Raw genomic sequence first — 25,042 nt, 5'->3', positions numbered from 1 at the left:
GTTGCCATCCTGGGCAGTGGTGCTGGGCTGACGACCACCCAGCCGGGAGAGACAGAAGTGGCTGGGGCATCCCACCGAAGCCGATGCTGCAGGTAGCGCACGAATTCCCAGAATTCCAGTGTCTCTAACTGCGCCATTTTCTCCTGAGACACTGGATCATCCAGCCCGCCATTGAAATAGTCCTTGAGGGCCGCATCGTTGTAGCCCATGCACTCGGCCAGGGACCAGAACACCTGAGCCAGGGCACCCACTTCATTGCCCTCTTGGCGGAGGGCGATCAACCGAAGGTACTTGGTTCGCCGCTCCGCCATCTTGGCTGGGGAACGGAAAAATGACATACCGCTGGTTCCTACTGTGACGGAGTCCTTCTGTCACGATCGGTGTTACAGAAAACAAAGGAGAAGGAACCAATCGCAGGTAAGTCATTTATTAAAGGGTAATCCAAAAGGTGTAAACAGTCCAGGCAGGGTCAAAACCAGAATATCCAAATCCAAACATAAACAAGACACAAAGACAAGGCAAGGCAAGGCAAGGCAAGATGACGGACATGAATAAACTTTCAACATTAAACAAGGACTCCGTAACACAGACTCGGACAGACCGGGTATAAATACACAGAAGGATAATGAGGGAACAGGAGACAGGTGGGGAACAATCAATTACTAAACAGGAGGAAGGTGACCAAATAAGGGAACAGACAGTTCATAAAGTGACAGACACCGTGGGAAAGGAGGACATCTAGTGGAAACCCAGGGAACACAACCCAGACACTGTGACAAGCTAGTGGTTTGCTGGACACTAGACACTACTTCCGCATTTGTCCACGACACTGTTGTCATGTGGTTCCTACGTCAGTAAAGGCGGTAACAAAGGGTAACTAACGTCATTGACAGGCGACTGCACTGCCCCTGTCACTGTTTAGAACGGAATTTTCTCATGATTTACAAGTAGTTGAAAACATTAGAGATATTGTTAGTAATCAGCTGGACAAAATATATAACACTTGCCTAGTGGTTTTTGGATATTTTACTGCAAATATATAACAAATTGTACCTTTAACTCACAAATGCAACCAAAATATATAACACGAACATTTATCTGAACATTGTGTAAATAAAAAATTGGAAAAACAATTCTGGCTGCTACTATGGGCTCAGTGCTAAAAAAGCTTTTTTTTTGTTTTTACAAATAACCAAATTACAAGCAATAGCAGAAAATAAACAGTACAATGAAAACACAAGTTCAATAAACAGTGCTTTTCAGGTTTTTCAGCTCAGTCTAAAATACATTTTAAGGTACGCTACAGAAATGTAATAAATGTAAAATAACTCCACACACTTCACTGTATAAATTAAATATAGATTAATGATTTTTGATTTTACAAAGGTTAAGTCAGGAGCAGTGAGCACTTGTATTTTTCTTTGACAGCGTTAAATTTATTAGTAGTTTGCTTACACTTTAAGAACAAAGCACGGATTTAATATACTGATGCACATGCCTTTTCTCTCTCAATGGTTTACGTTAAGACTTATGCCCAAACAACTTATTTACTAGGATATTCGCCGAAACGCACATTTTGCTGTAATTTCTTCATCCATGCAAGAGGCAAATAAGGTTCCTATTTATATTACAGATATTGATATTTTACACGTGGCATCGATGCATCGTATCGTCAGATATCGTATCGATGTATCGATCCATATTGATGAATCGTTACACCCCTAACCTAAAGCTCATGTGAAAGACTCTACAGAGTTGGGAATTAATCTCCACCCCTTCAATCCATATATTTTCCAGGATTTGTGATTTCACAAAGTTTGACGAATGGGATGAGACCTGGTTGAGCTGCACCAGAAAAGGCAACGAGTGTTATCACTATGTAGGAGACATGCTAGCTTTCCAAAGGCAGACGAGCTTGGTTACAATCATCCGGGTTTAAATCGCACTAAAACCGATTTGATTTTGATGCAGTATTTACACTGAAGCTTGCAGGCCGATTTGGTAAGGGGCATGACATTTCCCGACCAGGCGCCGAGTGCTGCCAATCACAACACACACTGGCCCAGCTAACCAATCACAGCACATTTCGTATTTCAGAAGGCGGGCATTCATTTGATACAGGAACTATTCGAGCTGTTCATGCCAGGCTCGGGAGAGAGGTGTTGTAATAATGTAAAATGTGAAAAAATCATGTATTTCTCAAACAACCTCTTTGTAAAAGAGCATTATAGGACCCCTTTAAAAGGTACTTTGCATGTCCAGTATGTCCTTTTGTCTTATTTAGTGTGACAGTTTACTTATTGCCATGAATGTTTTCCACAGGCGACAATATATTTTCTGTCTGTGTTTTCTGCCAATAACACAAAATCCCAATACATTATTATTATTATTATTATTATTATTATTATTATTATTTTTGATTGGTTAAAGTTAAGAGAGAATATATTGTCAGCGCTTATGCTGCCTTAAACGTTCAAACAGGTAATCAAGAAAATAAACTTTTTGCTAACATGTACTGTAGCAATAGTAGCTAATGGGCCATGCCAACTATAACAACGTTCACCCCCTTGCAATATATATATATATATATATATATATATATATATATATATATATATATAAATTATTATTTATAGCTGGTGTGTTAAATATTAAGTGCACATATGATTGATGGATTTTGTTTAATCTCAACCTAAAAATAGATTTTGCCTAGTAAGTTCCTGTGTTAAGTGTTATATTTTTATTATATTTATTATATGTTTTTATAAGCCTGAGAAAACAATGCAACAACAAGGAGACTCAAATAAATGCTTGCAGATCTGTCTTCTGATTTCAGTTAGAAAACACTTTTTGTTTATATTTATTGGCTATTTTTTTAAGTTAATTTGCAATTTAATAGATCTTGTCAAATATATACACTCACCTTAAGGATTATTAGGAACACCATACTAATACTGTGTTTGACCCCCTTTCTCCTTCAGAACTGCCTTAATTCTACGTGACATTGATTCAACAAGGTGCTGAAAGCATTCTTTAGAAATGTTGGCCCATATTGATAGGATAGCATCTTGCAGTTGATGGAGATTTGTGGGATGCACATCCAGGACACAAAGCTCCCGTTCCACCACAAAAGATGCTCTATTGGGTTGGGATCTGGTGACTGTGGGGGCCATTTTAGTACAGTGAACTCATTGTCACGTTCAAGAAACCAATTTGAAATGATTCGAGCTTTGTGACATGGTGCATTATCCTGCTGGAAGTAGCCATCAGAGGATGGGTACATGGTGGTCATAAAGGGATGGACATGGTCAGAAACAATGCTCAGGTAGGCCGTGGCATTTAAACGATGCCCAATTGGCACTAAGGGGCCTAAAGTGTGCCAAGAAACCCCCCCCCCCCACACACACCATTACACCACCACCACCAGCCTGCACAATGGTAACAAGGCATGCAGGATCCATGTTCTCATTCTGTTTATGCCAAATTCTGACTCTACCATCTGAATGTCTCAACAGAAATCGAGACTCGAGACCAGGCAACATTTTTCCAGTCTTCAACTGTCCAATTTTGGTGTGCTCTTGCAAATTGTAGACTCTTTTTCCTATTTGTAGTGGAGATGAGTGGTACCCGTTGGGGTCTTCTGCTGTTGTAGCCCATCCGCCTCAAGGTTGTGCGCGTTGTGGTTTCACAAATGCTTTGCTGCATACCTCGGTTGTAACGAGTGGTTATTTCAGTCAAAGTTGCTCTTCTATCAGCTTGAATCAGTCGGCCCATTCTCCTCTGACCTCTAGCATCAACAAGGCATTTTCGCCCACAGGACTGCCACATACTGGATGTTTTTCCCTTTTCACACCATTCTTTGTAAACCCTAGAAATGGTTGTGCGTGAAAATCCCAGTAACTGAGCAGATTGTGAATTACTCAGACCGGCCCGTCTGGCACCAACAACCATGCCATGCTCAAAATTGCTTAAATCACCTTTCTTTCCCATTCTGACATTCAGTTCAGTTTTCTTGACCATGACCACACCCCTAAATGCATTGAAGCAACTGCCATGTGATTGGTTGATTAGATAATTGCATTAATGAGAAGTTTAACAGGTGTTCCTAATAATCCTTTAGGTCAGTGTATACTGATTAGCCTTTCTTCACAACAGCGAGAGATTGCAAGATGTTTAATAGGGTTACAGATAAGTTCACAGGCATTAGATCCAGAAAGTGCTCACGGTTGAACTTTAGATGAAGAGTTCACACATGAGGAGGAGGAAGAGGAAAGCATAACCCAGACCAGAGACTAGATGCATAAAACAGAATATACTGTTTAGTACCAGACAAAACAACAACAAAACCCAAACAATAAATCTGAATTTACCTGAATAAAAACATCAATCACATTTTCTGGGTAAAAGGTAGAGTAAAACAAATTAACTGGATAAACACAGCAGAATCATATACTAAATTCCCCAAATTATACCTACAGCATTAATCTCATTTTTAAATATTTTCTATGAATAGTTTTGTAAATGGCCATTAAAACCAAACTATGGATCCATATTGAGTAGTTTTGTAACAGAAGTTGTATTGCTGTACAGTGTTTCTACAAGATTGTAGATTGTTTATAGTTTACAAAAAATAGTTTCATGAAATGTCTTTTCCACCATGGGAAATTTGTATTATGTGCATATAGTCTATTAACAATACGGTAACAATACGAAAATTCCTGTTTCATATTTCATATCTCTCCCTTTTGTAGGACACAATCAATAAATAATTAAACATATGATACAACAAATTGCCCCTTCAAAGCTTTTGACTCCTGACTTGATTATTTTATTCATTTTCTCTTTCTCTTTTGATCAAGCCTTGTGTCTAAAGTTAATCTTTGCATTTTTGATCTATCATAAAAGACTTAGTTCTGTTTGCCTTGGATTCATAATTAACAACTTTCCATCCTCTCTTGTTTTATCTCTTTCTGACCTCAACCCCATGATTCTTCCTTTACAGTTTTTCTTTCTTGAAGTCTAAACCCACCCGTTTCTCATCTCATGTCAAGCCCCAGAAGCAGACCTCCCTGCTGTCTCTGTCTGTTGAGAGTCTGCTGTACTTGTTATTGAGATTCTCTGCTGACAGCCCGACTCTGGGAAACCTATGAAGAGGGAGGGTTCCTGGTGTACCTTGCACTGCCATGAGGAAGGAAGGTGGGAATAAGTACTTACAAGAAGTCATGGAAGTAATTGATTGCCTTACGACTACAAAAGCGCCTCAAACACGCATCGTTCCACAGCCACACACAGCCCTGGTGTAGATTATTCATAACGGTGAGTGAAAAGCGCCTGTGGTAGCCAGGCTTATTTATAAGGTTTCACACTCCTTCACAGATACAAATTTGCTCATTATTTGAGGCTCTTGGCACTCTTTCTTTTGTGTTTTTATGAGAATATAAAGTTTTTTACTAAAGCCACACAATGGTCTGAATATCATAGCATTAGATTATAAAATATTAAATTAAGTAGACTTTTCCCTCAAACTTTTTCACAAAAAAATAAGTTTTCATGTTTTAAAGTATAACGCAGACAGAGTCTTTTCCAAAAATGTTCAAAATTATCGTCACAATGAACTTTTAAAACGGTTAGATATGTATATTAAAATCTGGTCATTAATTAGGACCATTCATACTATTTTAAGATGCAGAGGGATATCATCTGTGTATGGGAAATATAATTATTGGAAATATCAAACTTCAAAATCAAATTTACATATCTTTGTCCTCAAAAAATACAAACCTGATTCCAAAAAAGTTGGGGCACTGTACAAATTGTGAATAAAAACAGAATGCAATGATGTGGATGTTTAAAATTTCAATATTTTATTCAGAATACAACATAGATGACTTATAAAATATATATAAATATATATAGAATTTATCATTTTAAGGGAAAAATAAGTTGATTTTAAATTTCATGGCATCAACACATCTCAAAAAAGTTGGTACAAGGCCATGTTTACCACTGTGTGGCATCCCCTCTTCTTTTTATAACAGTCTGCAAACGTCTGGGGACTGAGGAGACAAGTTGCTCAAGTTTAGGAATAGGAATGTTGTCCCCTTCTTGTCCCCTAATACAGGCTTCTATAGTTGCTCAACTGTCTTAGGTCTTTGTTGAATCTTCCTCTTAATAATGCTCCGAATGTTTTCTATGGGTGAAAGATCTGGACTGCAGGCTGGCCATTTCAGTACCCCGATCCTTCTTCTACGCAGTCATGATGTTGTAATTGATGCAGTACGTGGTCTGGCATTGTCATGTTGGAAAATGCAAGGTCTTCCCTGAAAGAGACAACGTCTGGATGAGAGCATATGTTGTTCTAGAACTTGGATATACCTTTCAGCATTGATGGTGCCTTTCCAGATGTGTAAGCTTCCCATGCCACACACACTCATGCAACCCCATCGGAGATGCAGGCTTCTGAACTGAGCACTGATAACAAATTGGGTTGTCCTTGTCTTCTTTAGTCCGGATGACATGGCGTCCCAGTTTTCCAAAAAGAACTTCAAATTTTGATTCGTCTGACCACAGAACAGTTTTCCACTTTGTCACAGTCCATTTTAAATGAGCCTTGGCCCAGAGAAAATGCCTGAGCTTCTGGATCATGTTTAGATGTGGCTTCTTTTTTGACCTATAGAGTTTTAGCCGGCAGCGAATAGCACGGTGGATTGTGTTCACCGACAATGTTTTCTGGAAGTATTCCTCAGCCCATGTTGTGATTTCCATTACAGTAGCATTCCTGTATGTGATGCAGTGCCGTCTAAGGGTCCAAAGATCACGGGCATCCAGTATAGTTTTCCGGTCTTGACCGTTACGCACAGAGATTGTTCCAGATTCTCTGAATCTTTGGATGATATTATGCACTGTAGATGATGATTACTTCAAACTAAAAAAAAAAACTAAATTTTTCTCTGAGAAACTCCTTTCTGATATTGCTCCACTATTTTTCACTGCAGCATTGGGGGAATTGGTGATCCTCTACCCATCTTGACTTCTGAGAGACACTGCCACTCTGAGAGGCTCTTTTTATACCCAATCATGTTGCCAATTGACCTAATAAGTTGCATATTGGTCCTCCATCTGTTCCTTATATGTACATTTAACTACCTGTCCCAACTTTTTTGGAATGTGTAGCTCTCATCAAATAAAAAATGAGCCAATATTTGGCATGATATTTCAAAATGTCTCACTTTCAACATTTGATATGTTATCTATATTCTATTGTGAATAAAATATAAGTTTATGAGATTTGTAAATTATTCCATTCCTTTTTCACTCTGCATTCCAAACTTTTTTGGAATTGGGTTTGTAAATGCTATGCTAAAATGCTATTCCCAATTTTGCCAATTTGTGTCAATAATGCAGCAAAATCTCATTGGCCAAATATCTACATTCTGATAAAAACTAAAATATTTTGATTGACTGATTCGTGCAACAAGTGCGTCATGTGTTAACTGCACTGGTGCATTAACATGAAAAGATCATGTAAAGAAGTATAATTTAAGCTCAGTATACGCAAAAATGACATATACATTCAAATATTGTGCACAAATATTAAAAAGATTTTTGCTACTGTATTCTTTCTAGACATTAAGTAGTCCATAGGCTATAGTTATTTAGATCTTAAGGCCCGTTCACACCAAGAACGATAGATGTGATCGGTGTGAACGGGCCTTTAAGCCTCAGAGGAACAAGTGCACAGACGACTTTTGAATTCATAAGAACTTACCTTCTGGCTGTGGAAATACCAACGGAAGACAGAAGACAATGAGTGAAGTGCTGAAAAGGGGAGAAGTAGAGCTTGGGAAACTACATCATTGCGCATTGTATTCTGGGTAGTGGCCATCATGTTTTAAGACACGCTTAAATGACAACAAATACAAATCACCAAAGGAAAAAAATACTGTATTTACATTACATTTTTAAAGAGCTCCTTGCGCTTAGAATTAATGGACTAATATTTTGAATCCCATGTGTTCATTTGAGCGCTCAGTCGTGTGGCCAAGACACGACACATACATGCTCATAGAAATCATACAGCCACTTTCTATCGTACCACACACATGACAAAAGTGATTTTTTATTTTGCAGTTTTTAATAAGATAGTTAAAACAGTTAACACAGTATATCTTGATCTCTGCTGGTTGATCATGTATTTAAACAACATATATCCTGATTCCAATTCAAAGCAAACATATATGTTCCATTCAAAGAGCATTGAAGTGTGCAAGACGAGAATTTAAATTGCATTTATTTACTGAGGTATATGATTTCACACTTTTCCGTGTGTGAAGATGTTGCACAGCACACATTTGTGAATTCATTTTTCGAAGTCAAGTAAACGTCAACGGATTTCCCCTGCTCAGGGAGTAGGGAGCAATGAATACTGTGTAGAGACCATGTCAGTGGGAACACAGTTCATGCACGGAGCTCACTTCTAACGAGCTGATAGTCTGAATCAGGTGTGTTAACAAAGAGAGACATACAAAATGTGCAGAGCAGGGGGTCGCAAGGACTGGAATTGAAAACCGCTGCTCTACTACACATAATACACTTTTTACACTAATACTAATACACTAATGCTATGATACACTGTTTTTAAAACAGTAATACAATAAGATTTTAATGAAGCAAATGTTACTAGTTACGTCATTACTAGTTCTAAAGTGATGTTTTGGAATTGGTAACGTCGAACTGTTTTATAAATGCAATATCACACAAGTAGACGTGAGATATGGTTGTATATCGGCATGCTGGGATTACCTGAGGCCTCGTGCCAGTGGCTGTAACACAGCCATATCTCATTTCTACTTGTGTGATATTGCTTATATATCAAGTAAAATTTCTAAACATGTTTTCGTACATTACTCATGGTGTGAGCATTTACATATTTAAGCTGATCAGAAATTATGAATCTATAATAAGTACAAATGACGAAGCCACATTTTGGTCAAGTTGTTTATTTTCATTGAGTTTCACTTGCACCATTGTGTCATTTCTAAGATAGAAAGTAGAAAATTGTGCTCCATTTCAGTCCATGGCAGTTCATAACACAGCAAGCATTCACCATTCTAATTAGTTTTTAACTGTATAATAGACTATACATTTTAACATCTACCCCCACTATTTCCTAGTCTATACTCTAGCTCCCTTGTCCTAAATTCCCAGAACGCATTGCACTGTGACGACACATTCCAGAGCTCTATACAGCATTTTGACATGCCTATAGCAATTCAAACAATATTTAAAATATTTTTTAATAATTAAATTGTACTAACAAATGTGTGCTATGACAAAATGTGTTTATTTTATCATTCATACCAAACAACATTTTTATGAAGTACTCTTTTCATTTAAATTATCTTAGAGTTTCGAAACATCATATTAAGTGTCACTTAGAGGAAATTACATCATTTGCCAATCTCAGATGTCTTTATTAATTTTTGAAACGGGCTCATCACATAAAATAGACAAGAAAAAAAAATTCCTCCTGATATTTCTATAGAAGTCACACTTAAGTATTTGAATGCCAATGACAAGGCTATAACCGTAGCGCCATTTTGGTTTGAAAATTTTCCATCCCATTACGTTTCCTTGTCACAAGCATGAACTCCCTGATATTTTTTGTTATTTAGCTTGATATGACTTAATGCAATTCATTACATTTACATTGCATAGCAGACATTTCTTATCTGACAGAATTTTAGGGGAAAAAAACCATGGAGGTGACACCCTTGTCTTTGCATTAGGAATAAAGGCATGAACAGTAAATGTTCCATTTGAGACACTCATTTGAGCACTGCCATCGTGTGGTCATTGATCATAATGGCAACAGGAGACACGAGAATCATAAAACGCATCATCTTTCATGCATCATTTGTAGTTTTATATATTAAGCTTGCTCACACACATAAACACTCGCCATTCTGTCTCCCAAGGACTGTTGGATCTGGTTCCACAAGTTACCTCAGGTCACAGAGGGCATTGGTATCGGTACAACACGCACACACACTACTTGTTGGCGGTGATTGTATTTGACAGCTCAGAGGCGTAGGAGAGAGCCGGACTGAGGTTGTGACAGCCTCTCTGCTGTCGGATCTTGTGGCAGCATTGATTGCTGGGTAATGGGTGCGGCACACAGCCATCGACTGGCTGCTGGGCTTCATCCGCCTACAACTCCCTTTGGGCCGAAGGAGGCAGACAGACAGACTTTCCTTTCCTGCTCGTGTCAGATTGTGCTAAGAGAAACAAGGCGACGAGAAAGGATGTACCTCAGTCCTAAAGCTAATCAACAGAGTGCTGGGTACTTCTAAATCTGTACAAGAATAGATATTTTTGACAGGTGACAAGACTTTCAAACTTGGAAGGTTAAGGAGATTTGCAGGGAGGAAGACTGTAGCAAAGTTAAAGACATGTTTTTGACAAAGTTGTTTAAAAGATTGTGAGAAGCTGGAATTTAGTAGCTGTTAGCAATATATATATATATATGTGTGTGTGTGTGTGTGTGTGTTTACAAATTTTACTGGACAAAGAGACAAAAATACTTATGATGCACCAACATAAAAAATTCGGAGTGATATAGAATAAGCCAGTAATCATTTATTATAATAAATTGTCAAGATTTTATATTCTGTATCCTTTTGTCTGGACAAAAAATAGACTAAAAACTGAAATCATTCCTTTTTATCCATCATTCTAAAGTCAATTTAGCAATAATGCATAATGTACACAATCAAAATGAATATTAATTTTGAGATTTACTAAATGATAAATTATTAGTGTCAACTTTAAGTGACCTTTAGATGATGGCAAATGTAATCTCAACGTAAAAAATATTGCAAATTAGCATGCACAATTAAATATTTAATTTCAATTGATAACCATATGGTACCAATATATTGTGCATCCCTACAATACCAATTAAGGAAATGAATTTAGGTAACACTTTACAAGAATTTTTTATTTAACATTATTTAATGCATTAACACAAACCGACAATGGGCAATGTATTTTTACAGCGTTTATTAATCTTTGTTATTGAGAGTTCATAAAGATGCATTAATATCAAATGGATAAAACTTTTTATTTTAAAAATATATTAGTAAATGTTGAGATTAACAATGACTAAGAGTTCAAATAAATGATGTAGAAGTATAGTTCATTGTTAGTTCATGTTAACTAATGTAAGAAACGAATGAAACCTTAAAGTAAAGCGTACCTGATTTTTTTGCAGCGGTGGTCAAAATCATACACAATGAGGCATCAATTCACATGATATAAATTATTTATTTACATTACAGCAAATTAAAACAGAAAAAACATCACAAGTATGTTAACCTATTGGAAATATATAATACATTACAAAGAGAGCCCTGGAGAGCTCATTTCTTCGATGGTGTCATTGACAACAAATACAAGGCAACATGTGGCACACCTCTCCAGTCATACATCCATCATCCATCCATCCATCCATCCATCCATCCACAAGCACTTCTCTTTTCCAGATTGTTGCAACCCCAGGGAAGGGCTGTTTTTTGGCTGTATGCTCTGATGAAGCAGACAGCCTGTTCTCTTTCCCACTGAGTCTGACTCCAGCCTGCAGGCCAGGTGGAAAAACCACTGCAGGCCCATCCCGCGAGGCTGTCCCCTGCTTGCGTCCTCAGGGGAATCCAGGGACGAAATGGTTTGCACACTGCCAGGAGTCCTGCCTCAGTTTTTACACACACCAACAACATGTCTGGAGGGGTGTGTATTCCCACAATTCCCTGGGGCCTTTTTCTCTGCTGTCGTTAGCACATGTCACTCTAAGTTTAAGGGTTCGTCAGATGAGTCTGGTGGAGGCCCGCAGGGTGTTTGCCGAGTTGAAGTGTGGAACGTTTTGTTTCTGCCGTGCTATCCGATTCTCACGTGGACACCTTCTGGAAACACACAAAGAAGGAAGTTTATATTCCTCATTTGATTTAATAGGGCTGCACAATTAATTACTATTAATCTGAAATCGTAATATTTTTTAGTCTCTTGTGATCCAGTCTCAGAGTGCCTCAGTTTGCAGCAAATGATGTTCAACATGATTTCATGTCTGCATGTACTTTAATGTGTAAATCATAAAACTATTATTGTGTGTGTGTGTGTGTGTGTGTGTATATATATATATATTTTTTTTTATTGTGTAATATAATTATTTTGTACAGGGCAATATTAGAAAAGCAATAGTAATTATTTCTTTCATTATATAATTTTTATTTAATAATAACAATAAAAATAATAACCATATGTTGTCAACGAAGGAGATGCTTAAAGGTTGAAAACATAAAATTATTAATTATTAGTAATATTTACTAATTAGCAATAGTAATATTTTTTATTATTATTATTTATTATTATTATTATTATTATTATTACTGTCTGTTGTCAAGAGAAGAGCGCTTTAAGGTGTAAAATGTAAACATTACCAAAATAATAATAATAATAATAATAATAATTGAATATTAACAAACTTTTATTTTTATTCTTAACAGAAAAAAAAAATACAATAATTGATTGTAGACTAGGGCTGTCGATTTAAACAATATGCAATCAAATTAAATCACAACTATTCATGTATCAATATTTTCAGAAAAATCTCAAATCCCATTCTAAGTGACGGGAATGTATTGACTTTAAAAGTCAAAGACACTGAATTAGATGGTAATAATTTATGACCAGACCAGATTTGTTCCTATTTTAATTAGTTTCATCTCCTTGCTTACAAACATCAGGTTTTACACAGTGAAGAGAACCTTTAACTTCAACTTTAATTGGCTATACAGGTTAAGGGAACAAATCACCTACCAAGTTTTACAACATTACAAAACTTTATTTTTTTATTTTTTTTAGCAATAAAGAAGCCTGACACTGACCTACAATCTAAAAAGTCATCCATTTTGCAATTGCATTTTGTCAGTCTGTCTGATGCATACTTTCACACAGGAGTTTTTTTTTATTATATTATAGATTTATGTTCCTTATTACAATGTTTACATAGGGGTCAGTGGGCATGATTAAATGCATTACATTTTTAACAGGTTGTTTTTTTATGTAATTAATTTGACTACATTAATACTTTAATCTGACAGCTCTAATCATAATGTATAAAATGCACAGAAAGAAGGAGATGGAGAGAGACAGGAACTTGCTGTGGTTTAAATTGTCTCATTAACAGCTTCTCTCTCTTCCTTAGCAGCTCGGCAGGGGAAACGTTCCACTGCAGGGAAACTTTATTATATTTTCCTCGTCGCTTTATTAAATGTCATGTTTTGCATAGGGCAGAGTGCGCCCCTGGTCTTAAATCGGCTCGGAGGCAGCAGGGTACGCGGGGGACACTGATTCCTGACCAGACCAAAGCTCATCCTGTTTTAATTAGTTCCATCCTCTTGCTCGCAAACATCAAGTTTTATGCAGTGAAGAGAACCTTTAACTCACTGCCTGAATGGGTTGAGAAAACGAATCACCGACCAAGTTTTAAAGCATTATATGCATTAGATTCACAGCCTCAAATTAACTTTTTTGCCATGACAGCCAATGGTGGGTGAATTAAGAAAAAGAACAGCCATAAATATTCACAAGTTTTGTGCATTATTTTTTATAAAAAAAACTCTCCTCAAAACTCACTCATGACAGCCTGTACCAGTTACTCTTGCTCAAAGATCAAAAGTTTGAGGTTAAGATTTTTGAAAGCAGTGATCCTGTTTATGAAAATGCAGCTAAAGTCAATTTTACATAATTCAAGGGTTTTTGTTGTTGTTTATTTTATTTTTATTTTTTTACATAATATTATTCTATATAATCTAAGGATCATTCTGTGAAAATATAACACAGAATATAATAATTTTAACTGGCTCAGAAAATCATGTTTCAAATCAAATTCCAATGTAAAGACAAATGTTTATTATTGTTAAACTGCAGCACATTTGAACCATAATAATCCAGATAACGGCCCATTTACTGTACCTTATTAAAGCTGAGATACATCACAATACATACACAATACACTTATTGGAGAATTCTTAAAGTTGTGTAAAATAGGTCTATTTATTATGATGCGTATGTGAAATATAATTACAATTCAAAATAACTGTTTTCTAAAATAATACATTTTAAGAATTCCTGTTTTGGCCAAGCTGAATTAAACATTTATTACTTCAGTCTTCATTGTCACATGATCCTTCAGAAATTATTCTGTGCCAGTTGTGCTTCTTTATATATATATATATATATATATATATATATATATATATATATATATGTTTTGGAAACAATGCATTTTTCTGGATTCTTTGATAAACAAAGTTCAAAATAATGTTTTTTATTTGAAATACTTTTTTTTACATTTTACAGGCCTTTTTAGATCAAGCACAATAACTATAAAGATAGCTATATATTCACATTAACTGACGATAATGTTTTGTTTATTGTAAGAGCAGTTTTAAACTTTAAATACTCTAAGGACTGTTGGATTCTGATTGGCTGTCATTCAAAAATTCCAGCCATGTGATTCTAACAATATTACATGTGCATCTCAATAAATTAGAATGTCATGGAAAAGTTCATTTATTTCAGTAATTCAACTCAAATAAATTCAATGCACACAGACTGAAGTAGTTTAAGTCTTTGTTTCTTTTTAAATTGTGATGATTTTGGCTCACATTTAACAAAAACCCACCAATCTCAACAAATTAGAATATGGTGACATGCCAATCAGCTAATCAACTCAAACCACCTGCAAAGGTTTCCTGAGCCTTGGTCTCAACAAATTAGAAAACTTCATAAGACCAATTAAAAAAAAACATTTAGTGAACTGTTGGCCTTCTGGAAAGTATGTTCATTTACTGTACATGTACTCAATACTTAGTAGGTGCTCCTTTTGCTCTAATTACTGTTTCTTTGGTCAGTGGCCTTCAGCTCATGTGCATTTTTTGGTCTCTTGTTTCTCATCTCCCTCTTGACAGTACCCCATAGATTCTCAATGGGGTTCAGGTCTGGTGAGTTTGCTGGTCAGTCAAGCACATCAACACCAACATTTAACCAACTTCTGGTGCTTTTGGCAGTGTGGGCAGGTGCCAAATCCTGCTGGAAAATGAAATCATCATCTTCAAAAAGCTGGTCAGCAGAAGGAAGCATGAAGTGCTCCAAAATTTCTTGGTAAATGGGTGCAGTGACTTTGGTTTTCAAAAAACACAATGGACCAACACCAGCAGATGACATTGCACTCCAAATCATCACAGACTGCAGAAACTTAACACTGGACTTCACTTCAAGCAACTTGGGCTATGAGCTTCTCCACCCTTCCTCCAGACTCTATGACCTTGGTTTCCAAATGAAATACAAAACTTGCTCTCATCTGAAAAGAGGACTTTGGACCACTGGGCAAGAGTCCAGTTCTTCTTCTCCTTAGCCAAGGTAAAGATGCCTCTGATGTTGTCTGTGGTTCAGCAAATTCCTTGACACGTCTGTGTGTGGTGGCTCTTGATGCCTTGACTCCAGCCTCAGTCCATTCCTTGTGAACTTCACTCAAATTCTTGAATCGATTTTGCTTGACAATCCTTATAAGGCTGCGGTTCTCTCGGTTGTTTGTGCATCTTTTTTTTCCACACTTTTTCCTTCTACTCAACTTTCTGTTAACATGCTTGGATACAGCACTCTGTGAACAGACAGTTTCTTTGGCAATAAATGTTTGTGGCTTACCCTCCTTGGTTGTCAATGATTGTCTTCTGGACAACTGTCAGATCAGCAGTCTTCCCCATGATTGTGTAGCCCTGTGAACCAAACTTTGCAGGTGTTTTGAGTTGATTAGCTGATTGGCATGTCACCATATTCTAATTTGTTGAGATAGTGAATTGGTGGGTTTTTGTTAACAGACAGAAATACCAATCTAGTATTTTCTACATAGTCTAGTATTTATATAGCCTTTAATCATAACGCACCATAATCATGTAGTGTAACCATCATCTAATAATGAATTATTAATGACTAATATCACTAAGGAGGGTCTGCAGGGGTCCTCGCTATGAAATAATTTCCTGTTTGTCTTTTATTCTTTCATAAACCCTAACCTCTCAGTAAATGGGACATCAGGAAATTTAAAAAAAAAAATATATAATCTATTTACTCTTTAAATAATTTTCGCACCAAAATGTTTTTTTTTATCATTTTCATGGACTTATGTTCAAGTGTTTGATAAAAAAAAAAAAAAAAGTTTGATTTTAGTAATTTGACACTGTAATAATGGGGTGTGGCTTATGATTGTAAGCTTATGATTGGCTCTGTGAGAGTTTGGGTGGGACTTTGATACCTTACAATCACTACTGCACAGACTTTGGCTCCAAATGACAGCATCAGTGCAAAATTTGAAATTGAGATTTATACACCTCAAAGCTGAATAAATACAATTTTCACTAAAATATGGTTTGTTAGGATAGGACAATATTTGGGTGAGATAGAAATATATAGTTCAGTCATGAAACTAGATGGATGGTGCAGACTGACAGGTCGTTAATGTAACTGATGATATTCAGAGAGTTTAATGACTTGGCACAAGCTGATTGGTTCATGATGCATATGCAGCCTATGGGCTTACTGCCTTGCAGTGGCTGGCTAGGATTCACTTGAGATTCCTGCAGCACGCTTTCAGAGTTTCTCTGAAATCCTTCACCTTCCCCAGCTCCACCTGTATAGATCTGCTATGGGTTATTTTATATGCTATATGTGCAGCAGCAGTATGTCTTAAATACTCTCAGCACCATATTGCCATATGCATTGGCAGTAACAAGTTCCTGTTCTTGCTTGCAGCAGCAGCAATAATCTACAATTACAGCATACATCTATTTTGCCAAGACCAAATACATTAACATTGTCATAACCATCACCACGTTAAAATAAAAGGGTTTTCATGATTGAACTATTTAAAAATCTGTAATCTGAGGTTGCAAAAATAATCAAAATATTTAGAAAAATGCCTTTAAAATGGTCCAAAATAAGTTCTTAGCGATGCATATTACTAATAAAAAATTAAGTTTTGATATATTTACAGTAGGACATTTCCAAAATATCTTCATGGAACATGATCTTTACTTAATATCCAAATGATTTTTGGCATAAAAGAAAAATGGAGCATTTTGACCCATTCAATGTATTGTTAGCTATTGCTACAAATATACCTGTGCTACTTGTGACTGATTTTGTGGTCCAGGGTCACATTTTGGCTTCAGTTTCATACAGTGGAAGGAAATAGGCACACATTGTCTTTTTTGCACTTATTACTGGCAGGCCAAATTACGTCACATTTGTTTTGTTTCTTATTTTTAATAAGGGTTTATTCTTCCTAATGATATTATGACAGATCTATCGCCTCCATTTAGCCCAGTTGTACACCCTCTGAAACTACAATGGTGAAAGTTATTACAAAAAAGCTGGACGTTAAATCCCTGCAAAACATTTTCACTGCATTGTGCCTGTTTGGTGAAACTTTTGCCATCTTTAATCAGTAAACCCTCTCTTTTAGAATCCTACAGGACTACTTTTGGAGAGTTATATTAAATGGATTGTAGTCAAAGCCTATTTGTGCTGATTATACAAAAGTGAGGTGGCAATTTCCCCCTTGCGATCAAACACTAAGGGCAACAGAGCCATTACAACAACATGGCCCATTCCACCATCCCTGGGAGCCTCGTTACAGGACAAAGCAACAATCAAAACAACCGTTACACATTAGAGGTCTCAGAAAGCCTGCTTACAGGTGGAGAGCAGATGAAAAACGGACGAGTCGTACTGAGCGTCGTAAACTTTTAAAAGGTCAAAGAGTCTGAATGATTGCTCATTAGAGAGAGTTTGATGTTCTTTCCTCGCTCTTTGTATTTTCACTCTCTGAACCATTACTTTTGCTACCTCCCTGTAGCTCTTACACTGCATGTAATGCGGCATCAGAGAATCATTACAATCACCTAATCACTACACCGTCTCTGCGCCCCTTGCAGGAGTGTGTTTGATTAAACATGTGCTTCAGTCTGAGCATCTTTGATTAGCTAGACGGAAAGACAGAGAGCGAAAGATGCCGACAGACAGAGGAGAGCGAGAGTGCGAGACAGTGTAAGATAGGACTTGAGAAAATTAAAGGGGGAGAAAGCAAGAGGAGACAGATAAGAGAAAGACGTTCCTAAGTCATTGCTGCAGTTAGAAAGTGTGTTGCCATAGAAACCAGTTGCGGGCTGTAAGGTGAAGGAGGGCACTGCGGTGAACACTGTGCACTTCTGAAACACCTTTTACTTCATGACTATGCATGCATATGGGTCAGGTTTCATTATATGATCTTTATTCAAAATAGTTCTCTGGATATTGCAATCAGAGTTGTTCTGATTTACAGAAATTTCATTTATAAACTTGTGTGTCTGCAACTGCATGCCATAATATTTATGTATGTAGGCATAAATATATTTAGCTGAGAACTGTTACTGAATTAATTTGCTGCTTTATGCATCAGATAATCAAGGAAATCACACTGTCTTTCTCAGCCACAGGAAAAACAAAACTGTTGAATTTTTAATAAATTATATAGAGGAACTGTGCAATGCAACAATACTCAACACTCCCATTATAAACAGCAATGCTGTGACCGTGTGTGTGTGTGCTTCTGTATAAATGCAGTTCATACGTTATATAGTCACTACAAAAAGTGGTCTCACTTAAAAATTATTAATGTAAATAAGGGTGTTTTTATTTAAGTATCGAGGTACTTTTGTAGTAACTGTGTATTATATAATATATTTTAAAAAAGGATAGTTTGTCCAAAATAATTTAAATATGACCATACCATTCAAAAGACAAAATTAAATTTATTCACACACAAAAAAAAAAAGAAGAAAAAGAAAGAAAGAAAGAAACTCAAACCTATTTTATGAGGATCACAAAAATAAGGAATAAATAATAATAATGCATGTCCTTTTTGGGCTTCCATATGTTCTGCCATAATTCCTGTCAACTTTAAATCTCTGTGCTGTTTGCGAATTAATACTCTTGTGAAATGTACAGATATTTTTCATACTGAAACAACTATGCACATGCGGATAGAAGCCTGTCTGTTCATTAAGCTTTTACATTCCTGACTTTTGGATGTTATTTACAGCTGAACAGTGATTGTCATCAGAAGCATGTGACTGTGCTTGTGTGAAGTTAGAGAAACCTTTGCCACATGTCTAAGTGATTTGTGTGTTTAAGCTCACCGTGTGATGCAAAGCACTACAAGGCAGATAATGGCCACCTGCAGAGCCCCAATGATGGATGCGATCAGGACGTAGCGCAGCTTTACCGAACCAGGTACCACGTACATCACGTTATAGTCCTTCCTGTCACACTGCGGCCCAATGAAGCCCGAATGACAACTGAAAAACACACACACAGACGAGAGAAAATAAAGTTATTAAAGCAAAGAAAAGATGGGGAGACCATAATTAATAACTACTTTCAGCAGGTGATGATAGAGGGCAGTGTGCATAATCACATGGCAATAGGATGTTGATGCCACTGTTTGTGGATAATTACTAGGCATTCAGTGTTTATAAGTGCAGAAAAGCAGTGGAAGTATGTGTGTGTGTGTGTGTGTGTGTGGGAGTGAGTGTGCAGCGGGGAGCTGGTGCACACTGGGAAAAACATAGTCTTGTTTAATTAGAACCTCGACCTCTCAGAGGAGGCGGTTAAAGGGACACCTGCCAGCCAGCACACACACACACACACACACACACACACATGCACAGCTGGTAGAATGAGTCATCTTTCAGGGGGAGGCACACACACAATTTCTCTTCTCCTTTTCTCTTTCCTTCACACTTTTTCTTGCACATCTTTCATCACTTCTCATCTTCTCTCATTTCTCCATCCTTCCCCTGCTTTTGTCTTCTCAGCGCTTCTCTAAAATCAATCTAACACTGTCCTTTAAAGAGTATGTGGGTGCGTGGGTGAGGGAGAAGGAAGAGTTTGATGTGTTGTGTGTGTCGTGTGGTGCGGTTACCTGCAGGTGGGGGGCGAGAGGTTGCTAGGATACTCGCACTCTCCATGGACACAGTAGTTCTTGTAACGCTCTGGACACGGGATATAAAGACCCCACGGTACCTCGCTCACCTGGTCTCTCTCCTCTAAACACACCCCGAACAAGAGAGAGAGGGGGAGACTGTAATTCCACAATCAGTTTTATGTTGTCAGGTTAGTTGTTGTGAAAGGTCAGTTTGTGATGAAATCGTGAAAGTGGAGTAAAATAGTGTACAAAGTGTCGTAACGTAAAAAAATAAAAAAATAAAATCCACATAGAGCCACTGCAAACATCAAAAGTGGTCACAGGTATTTGTTTGCAGTCTTGGCAAGTGACTTGCTCGAAATGTATTCTAACAATGGCACGCTCTCGCCGAAGCAACACATTTGATTATGTTTTTAAGAAATAGCTTTTTGCTTCAAGGGGTCATAAAATGAGAGACTTTAAATGTTCTTGACATTTACACATTCAAGAGGTTTCTCTACAATAAAACACAATCCCCCAGAATTATTCTTTTCTACCCTTTCAAAATGTTAGGATTTGAAATCTGGAGAATTGTGATGTCACAATTTCCCCTCGACACGTCTCGTAATATAACGTAACGTATATAATCAAGATTGGTTCTTTCATGTCTCTCAGCATCAATCACAAGTGTTACATTGCTGTAGGTAAATACCTTTTTTGGTACAAAAAGCTTTGGAAACTTTATAAACTAACCTTAAGAAACATGATATAAAAATCTGAAATAGGGTTTAAATTCATTTAAATTGGAGTACTCCATTATAAATGAGAATGAGAATCCATGAACAGCATTATTAGACCGTTTTCTAAAGCTGCATGAAATATTAAAACCATTTAAAAATAATAATTAAGCATTGCGCTATTGTGAATTCACAAAGGCTGCAATCAAATTAAATAAATATATGCAATTTATTTATAGGTTACGTGTATCTCAAAGTGGTTCAGTTCACATTAAATGCAGCTCCACACGAACTGATATCATTTACATGCACGGACCATCTCAAACTCCATCATTTCATATTGCATATTAAAATATTCACCTGGGAATGCAATCTGCACAATTTCATCAGATCTATAAGGTAAACCATTTATAAACCTATGCTAACACAGGAGGATACATCGTTATCATTCTAAATATGCTAACTGTTCATTGCCATTTAAAAATAAATGTTTTAACCCTCACTCTGAGTTTGCATGTTTTGATGTCCAGCATTTCTATTATAAAGAATTGGCCAAACACAGTATTAAAGATTCATTTCAAATCATTTTAAAGTCTATTGTTTGCTTAAGTCTATTTTTATTACCACCAAAAATGATCCAATTACTCAATTAATTATTAGGATGATCAACTGATTACTCGATTGACATAATAATCATTAGTGACAGAAATTGTGTTTCATGACTATCGTGACCTGTCATCAGTCTAATATGCAGTGGTGGGAAGTAACAAATTAAAACTACTCAGGTTACTGTAATTAAGTAGTTTTTTTGGGTACTTGTACTTTTTTGAGTACATTTTTAAAGCTGTACTTTTACTTGTACTTCAGTACAAATTAAGCAAAATAATCTACTTTGTTACTTTTAAATCATAGTTCGTTACTGAGTACGCACACAATTTGAATTGATATTAAAATTTTTGAAGCACTTCAGTAGCGAATAAAAATATCCGATCGTAAACGGACCAATCAATGCGCTGATATCTGAACCGGGAACATGGTAGTGTTATCATAAATATCTATATTTTGATACCGATACTGAAATATCTGACACGGTTCTATTACTCATTTTCCACAGTATCTGAACATACACAGTTACAAGCTGCGTCTCTCTCTTTTCTCCGAGTGAGTTTGACACGCATCAGCCTCCTGTCAATTTCAGTCTGAATGTCTGCGCGGGATTGCAGGTATTCCGCATTATTATAATCATTCCTGCGCAAATGTGGCGAGCGCTTTATTGTAACATGAGAGCACTGTCATGTAATCGCAAAAAAACTGGATGCGAGCTCTCGAATAGGCCTAACTTATACAAATAAACTGCTTGTGTGAAATCTCTCCTTGCTTTTAAAGTAGAAATTATTTCTCTTTGCTCCTGGATTAAATTTTGTCAAAAGTTATCAAACATTCAGGATATATCCACAGCTGACCGATGAAAATCCTTCTAGAAGTTTTATTGGTTGAAAGTGAAATGTACCAGAAAGTCTTTCAACAATCAAAAATGGAACTTTAATTTATTTACAATGTAAATTTATGCTAGAAATGTTTTGGAATCAGATATTTGTCTGATTTGTACATATAAATTACATTTTACAGTCATTACAGGTCAAAGCCATTGGATGTTCCATTTATCTACATAAATAGGCCTAACATACTGTATATGGCTCTTAAATCCTACTGTAAATCTTTGCTTGTTAAAATTCAGTGTGGTCATATTTTGAATACATCAAACTGAATTAAAGGGTTAGTTCACCCAGATAGCAAAATTATGTAATTAATAACTTACCCTCATGTTGTTCCAAACCCGTAAGACCTCAGTTTATCTTTGGAACACAGTTTAAGATATTTTAGATTTAGTCCGAGAGCTCTCAGTCCCTCCATTGAAGCTGTGTGTATGGTATACTGCCCATGTCCAGAAAGGTAAGAAAAACATCATGAAAGTAGTCCATGTGACATCAGAGGGTCAGTTAGAATTTTTTGAAGCATTGAAAATACATTTTGGTCCAAAAATAGCAAAAACAACGACTTTATTCAGCATTGTCTTCTCTTCCGTGTCTGTTGTGAGAGAGAGTTCAAAACAAAGCAGTCTGGATATCCGGTTCGCGAACGAATCATTCAGTTCCTCAAATCGAACTGAATCGTTTTAAACGGTTCGCATCTCTAATACGCATTAATCCACAAATGACTTAAGCTGTTAACTTTTTTAATGTGGCTGACACTCCCTCAGAGTTCAAACAAACCAATATCCCGGAGTAATTCATGTACTCAAACAGTACACTGACTGAACTGCTGTGAAGAGAGAACTGAAGACGAACACCGAGCCGAGCCAGATAACGAACAACAGACTGACTCGTTCTCGAGTCAAGAACCGTTTCTGTCAGATGCGTCCGATTAGAGAACCGAGGAGCTGATGATAACTGCGCATGTGTGATTCAGCATGAAGCAGACTGACACACAGAGCGCCTGAACCGAACTGATTCTTTTGGTGATTGATTCTGAACTGATTCTGTGCTAGTGTTATGAGCGCGGGTAAACCGAAGGCTTGAATCAAGGGCAGTCATCGCAAATGACGGCATTACGTCGAGCGCAAAAGAACCGGTGAACCGTTTTCTTCAACCGGTTTATTGAATCGAACTGTCCGAAAGAACTACTGGTGATCTGAAAACCGATGCAACCAGTTCTTGACTCGTGAACGAATCAGTCTTTTGTTCGTTATCTGGCTCGGCTCGGTGTTCATCTTCAGTTCTCTCTTCACAGCAGTCAGTGTACTGTTTGAGTACATGAATTACTCCGGGATATTGGTTTGTTTGAACTCAGGGGGAGTGTCAGCCGCATTAAAAAAGTTAACAGCTTAAGTCATTTGTGGATTAATGCGTATTAGAGATGCGAACAGTTTAAAACGATTCAGTTCGATTTGGTGAACTGAATGATTCGTTCGCGAACCGGATATCCAGACTGCTTTGTTTTGAACTCTCTCTCACAACAGACATGGAAGAGAAGACAATGCTGAATAAAGTCATCGTTTTTGCTATTTTTGGACCAAAATGTATTTTTGATGCTTCAAAATATTCTAACTGACCCTCTGATGTCACATGGACTACTTTGATGATGTTTTTCTTACCTTTCTGGACATGGACAGTATATCATACACACAGCTTCAATGGAGGGACTGAGAGCTCTCGGACTAAATCTAAAATATCTTAAACTGTGTTCCAAAGATAAACTGAGGTCTTACGGGTTTGGAACAACATGAGGGTAAGTTATTGATTACATAATTTTGCTATCTGGGTGAACTAACCCATTAAGGTAATTTGTTTTATAATTTTATTACTGACTGTGTATTTGTCTTTTTTTTTTTTTAATTCAATTCAGTTTGAAATTAAGCTTTCTTGTGCTGTAAGTTACCCTATTTTAACAACACAAATACACAGAATGAGCAAATGTTTAAGACTGAGATTTTTGTAATGGTAATTGGGGGCCTAATATTTTTATATGTAAATAAAAGCCTATGTAAAATCTATTCATCAGGTGCCGTTTATTAACACTATTTCATTAATATTACGTATTTAAGATAAGAGTTATTTGCTGTGCACACTACAGTCTCTATGCTCTCAGTGTCTCAGACACCAATATTTTAGCTAAATCAGTTTGTTGTTTTTTGGGGGGCGTCTGGCAGAGCATTAGGTCACAGAAGTGGTGAAGGATGATGTCAGATGTAACAAGCTCATTCTTAATGGGGTCCTATTATGCTTTTTTCACTTTTTGAATTTTAGTCAGTGTGTAGTGTGTATGTTTGGGCATAACAAAGATCTACAAAGTTACAAATCTCAAAGTCCACTTCAAAGGGAGATATTTCTTTTTTTTTAAATCCCTTTTCAAGAACTACAATAAGCAGCTTGTTTGGACTACAGCGTTGTTTTCCAAAACAATATCAAATTGATATGGCAATATTGATGCCATCCTTATCAGAGGGAACTTGCTGCTTTGGCAGTACTGAAACACCGCCTGAGCTGTTCACCAATCACAACACACTGGGACAGCTAACCAATCACAACACATTTTGCTTTTCGGAAGGCAGGTCTTCATCAAACCCAGAACTAATCGAAACATTTGTACCAAGCTGGGGAGAAAGGTTTTGTAATAATGTAAATTATGTTAAAATAATGTTTTTTTTAACCACCAAGCATGAGAGCATGTTATAGTACACCCCGAA

The 25,042-nt window shown here is 36.8% G+C and overlaps 1 protein-coding gene across 2 annotated transcripts in view; it reads right to left on the bottom strand.

Moving 5' to 3' along the window:
- Positions 1 to 11,305: 11,305 nt before the first annotated feature.
- The window catches only part of tmeff2b (transmembrane protein with EGF-like and two follistatin-like domains 2b), a 67,920-nt gene continuing 54,183 nt past the window's right edge, over positions 11,306 to 25,042 (bottom strand). The window contains exons 6-8 of one of the 2 annotated variants that reach the window (XM_059571589.1): positions 20,078 to 20,201; positions 19,293 to 19,451; positions 11,306 to 11,954 (exon numbers count right to left, since the gene is read on the bottom strand). In XM_059571589.1, the coding sequence (XP_059427572.1) occupies positions 11,861 to 11,954; positions 19,293 to 19,451; positions 20,078 to 20,201 (377 nt within the window). In that variant the 3' untranslated portion in view covers positions 11,306 to 11,860. Of the gene's footprint in view, positions 11,958 to 19,292; positions 19,452 to 20,077; positions 20,202 to 25,042 lie in introns of both variants that reach the window. The other variant, XM_059571588.1, reaches the window with a different exon arrangement.

This window comes from Carassius carassius, chromosome 17 (genome assembly GCF_963082965.1).
Source record: "Carassius carassius chromosome 17, fCarCar2.1, whole genome shotgun sequence".
Classification (NCBI taxonomy): Eukaryota; Metazoa; Chordata; class Actinopteri; order Cypriniformes; family Cyprinidae; genus Carassius; species Carassius carassius.
Note: the sequence above shows the minus strand (reverse complement) of the source record. Positions and strands in the feature narration are given on the sequence as shown.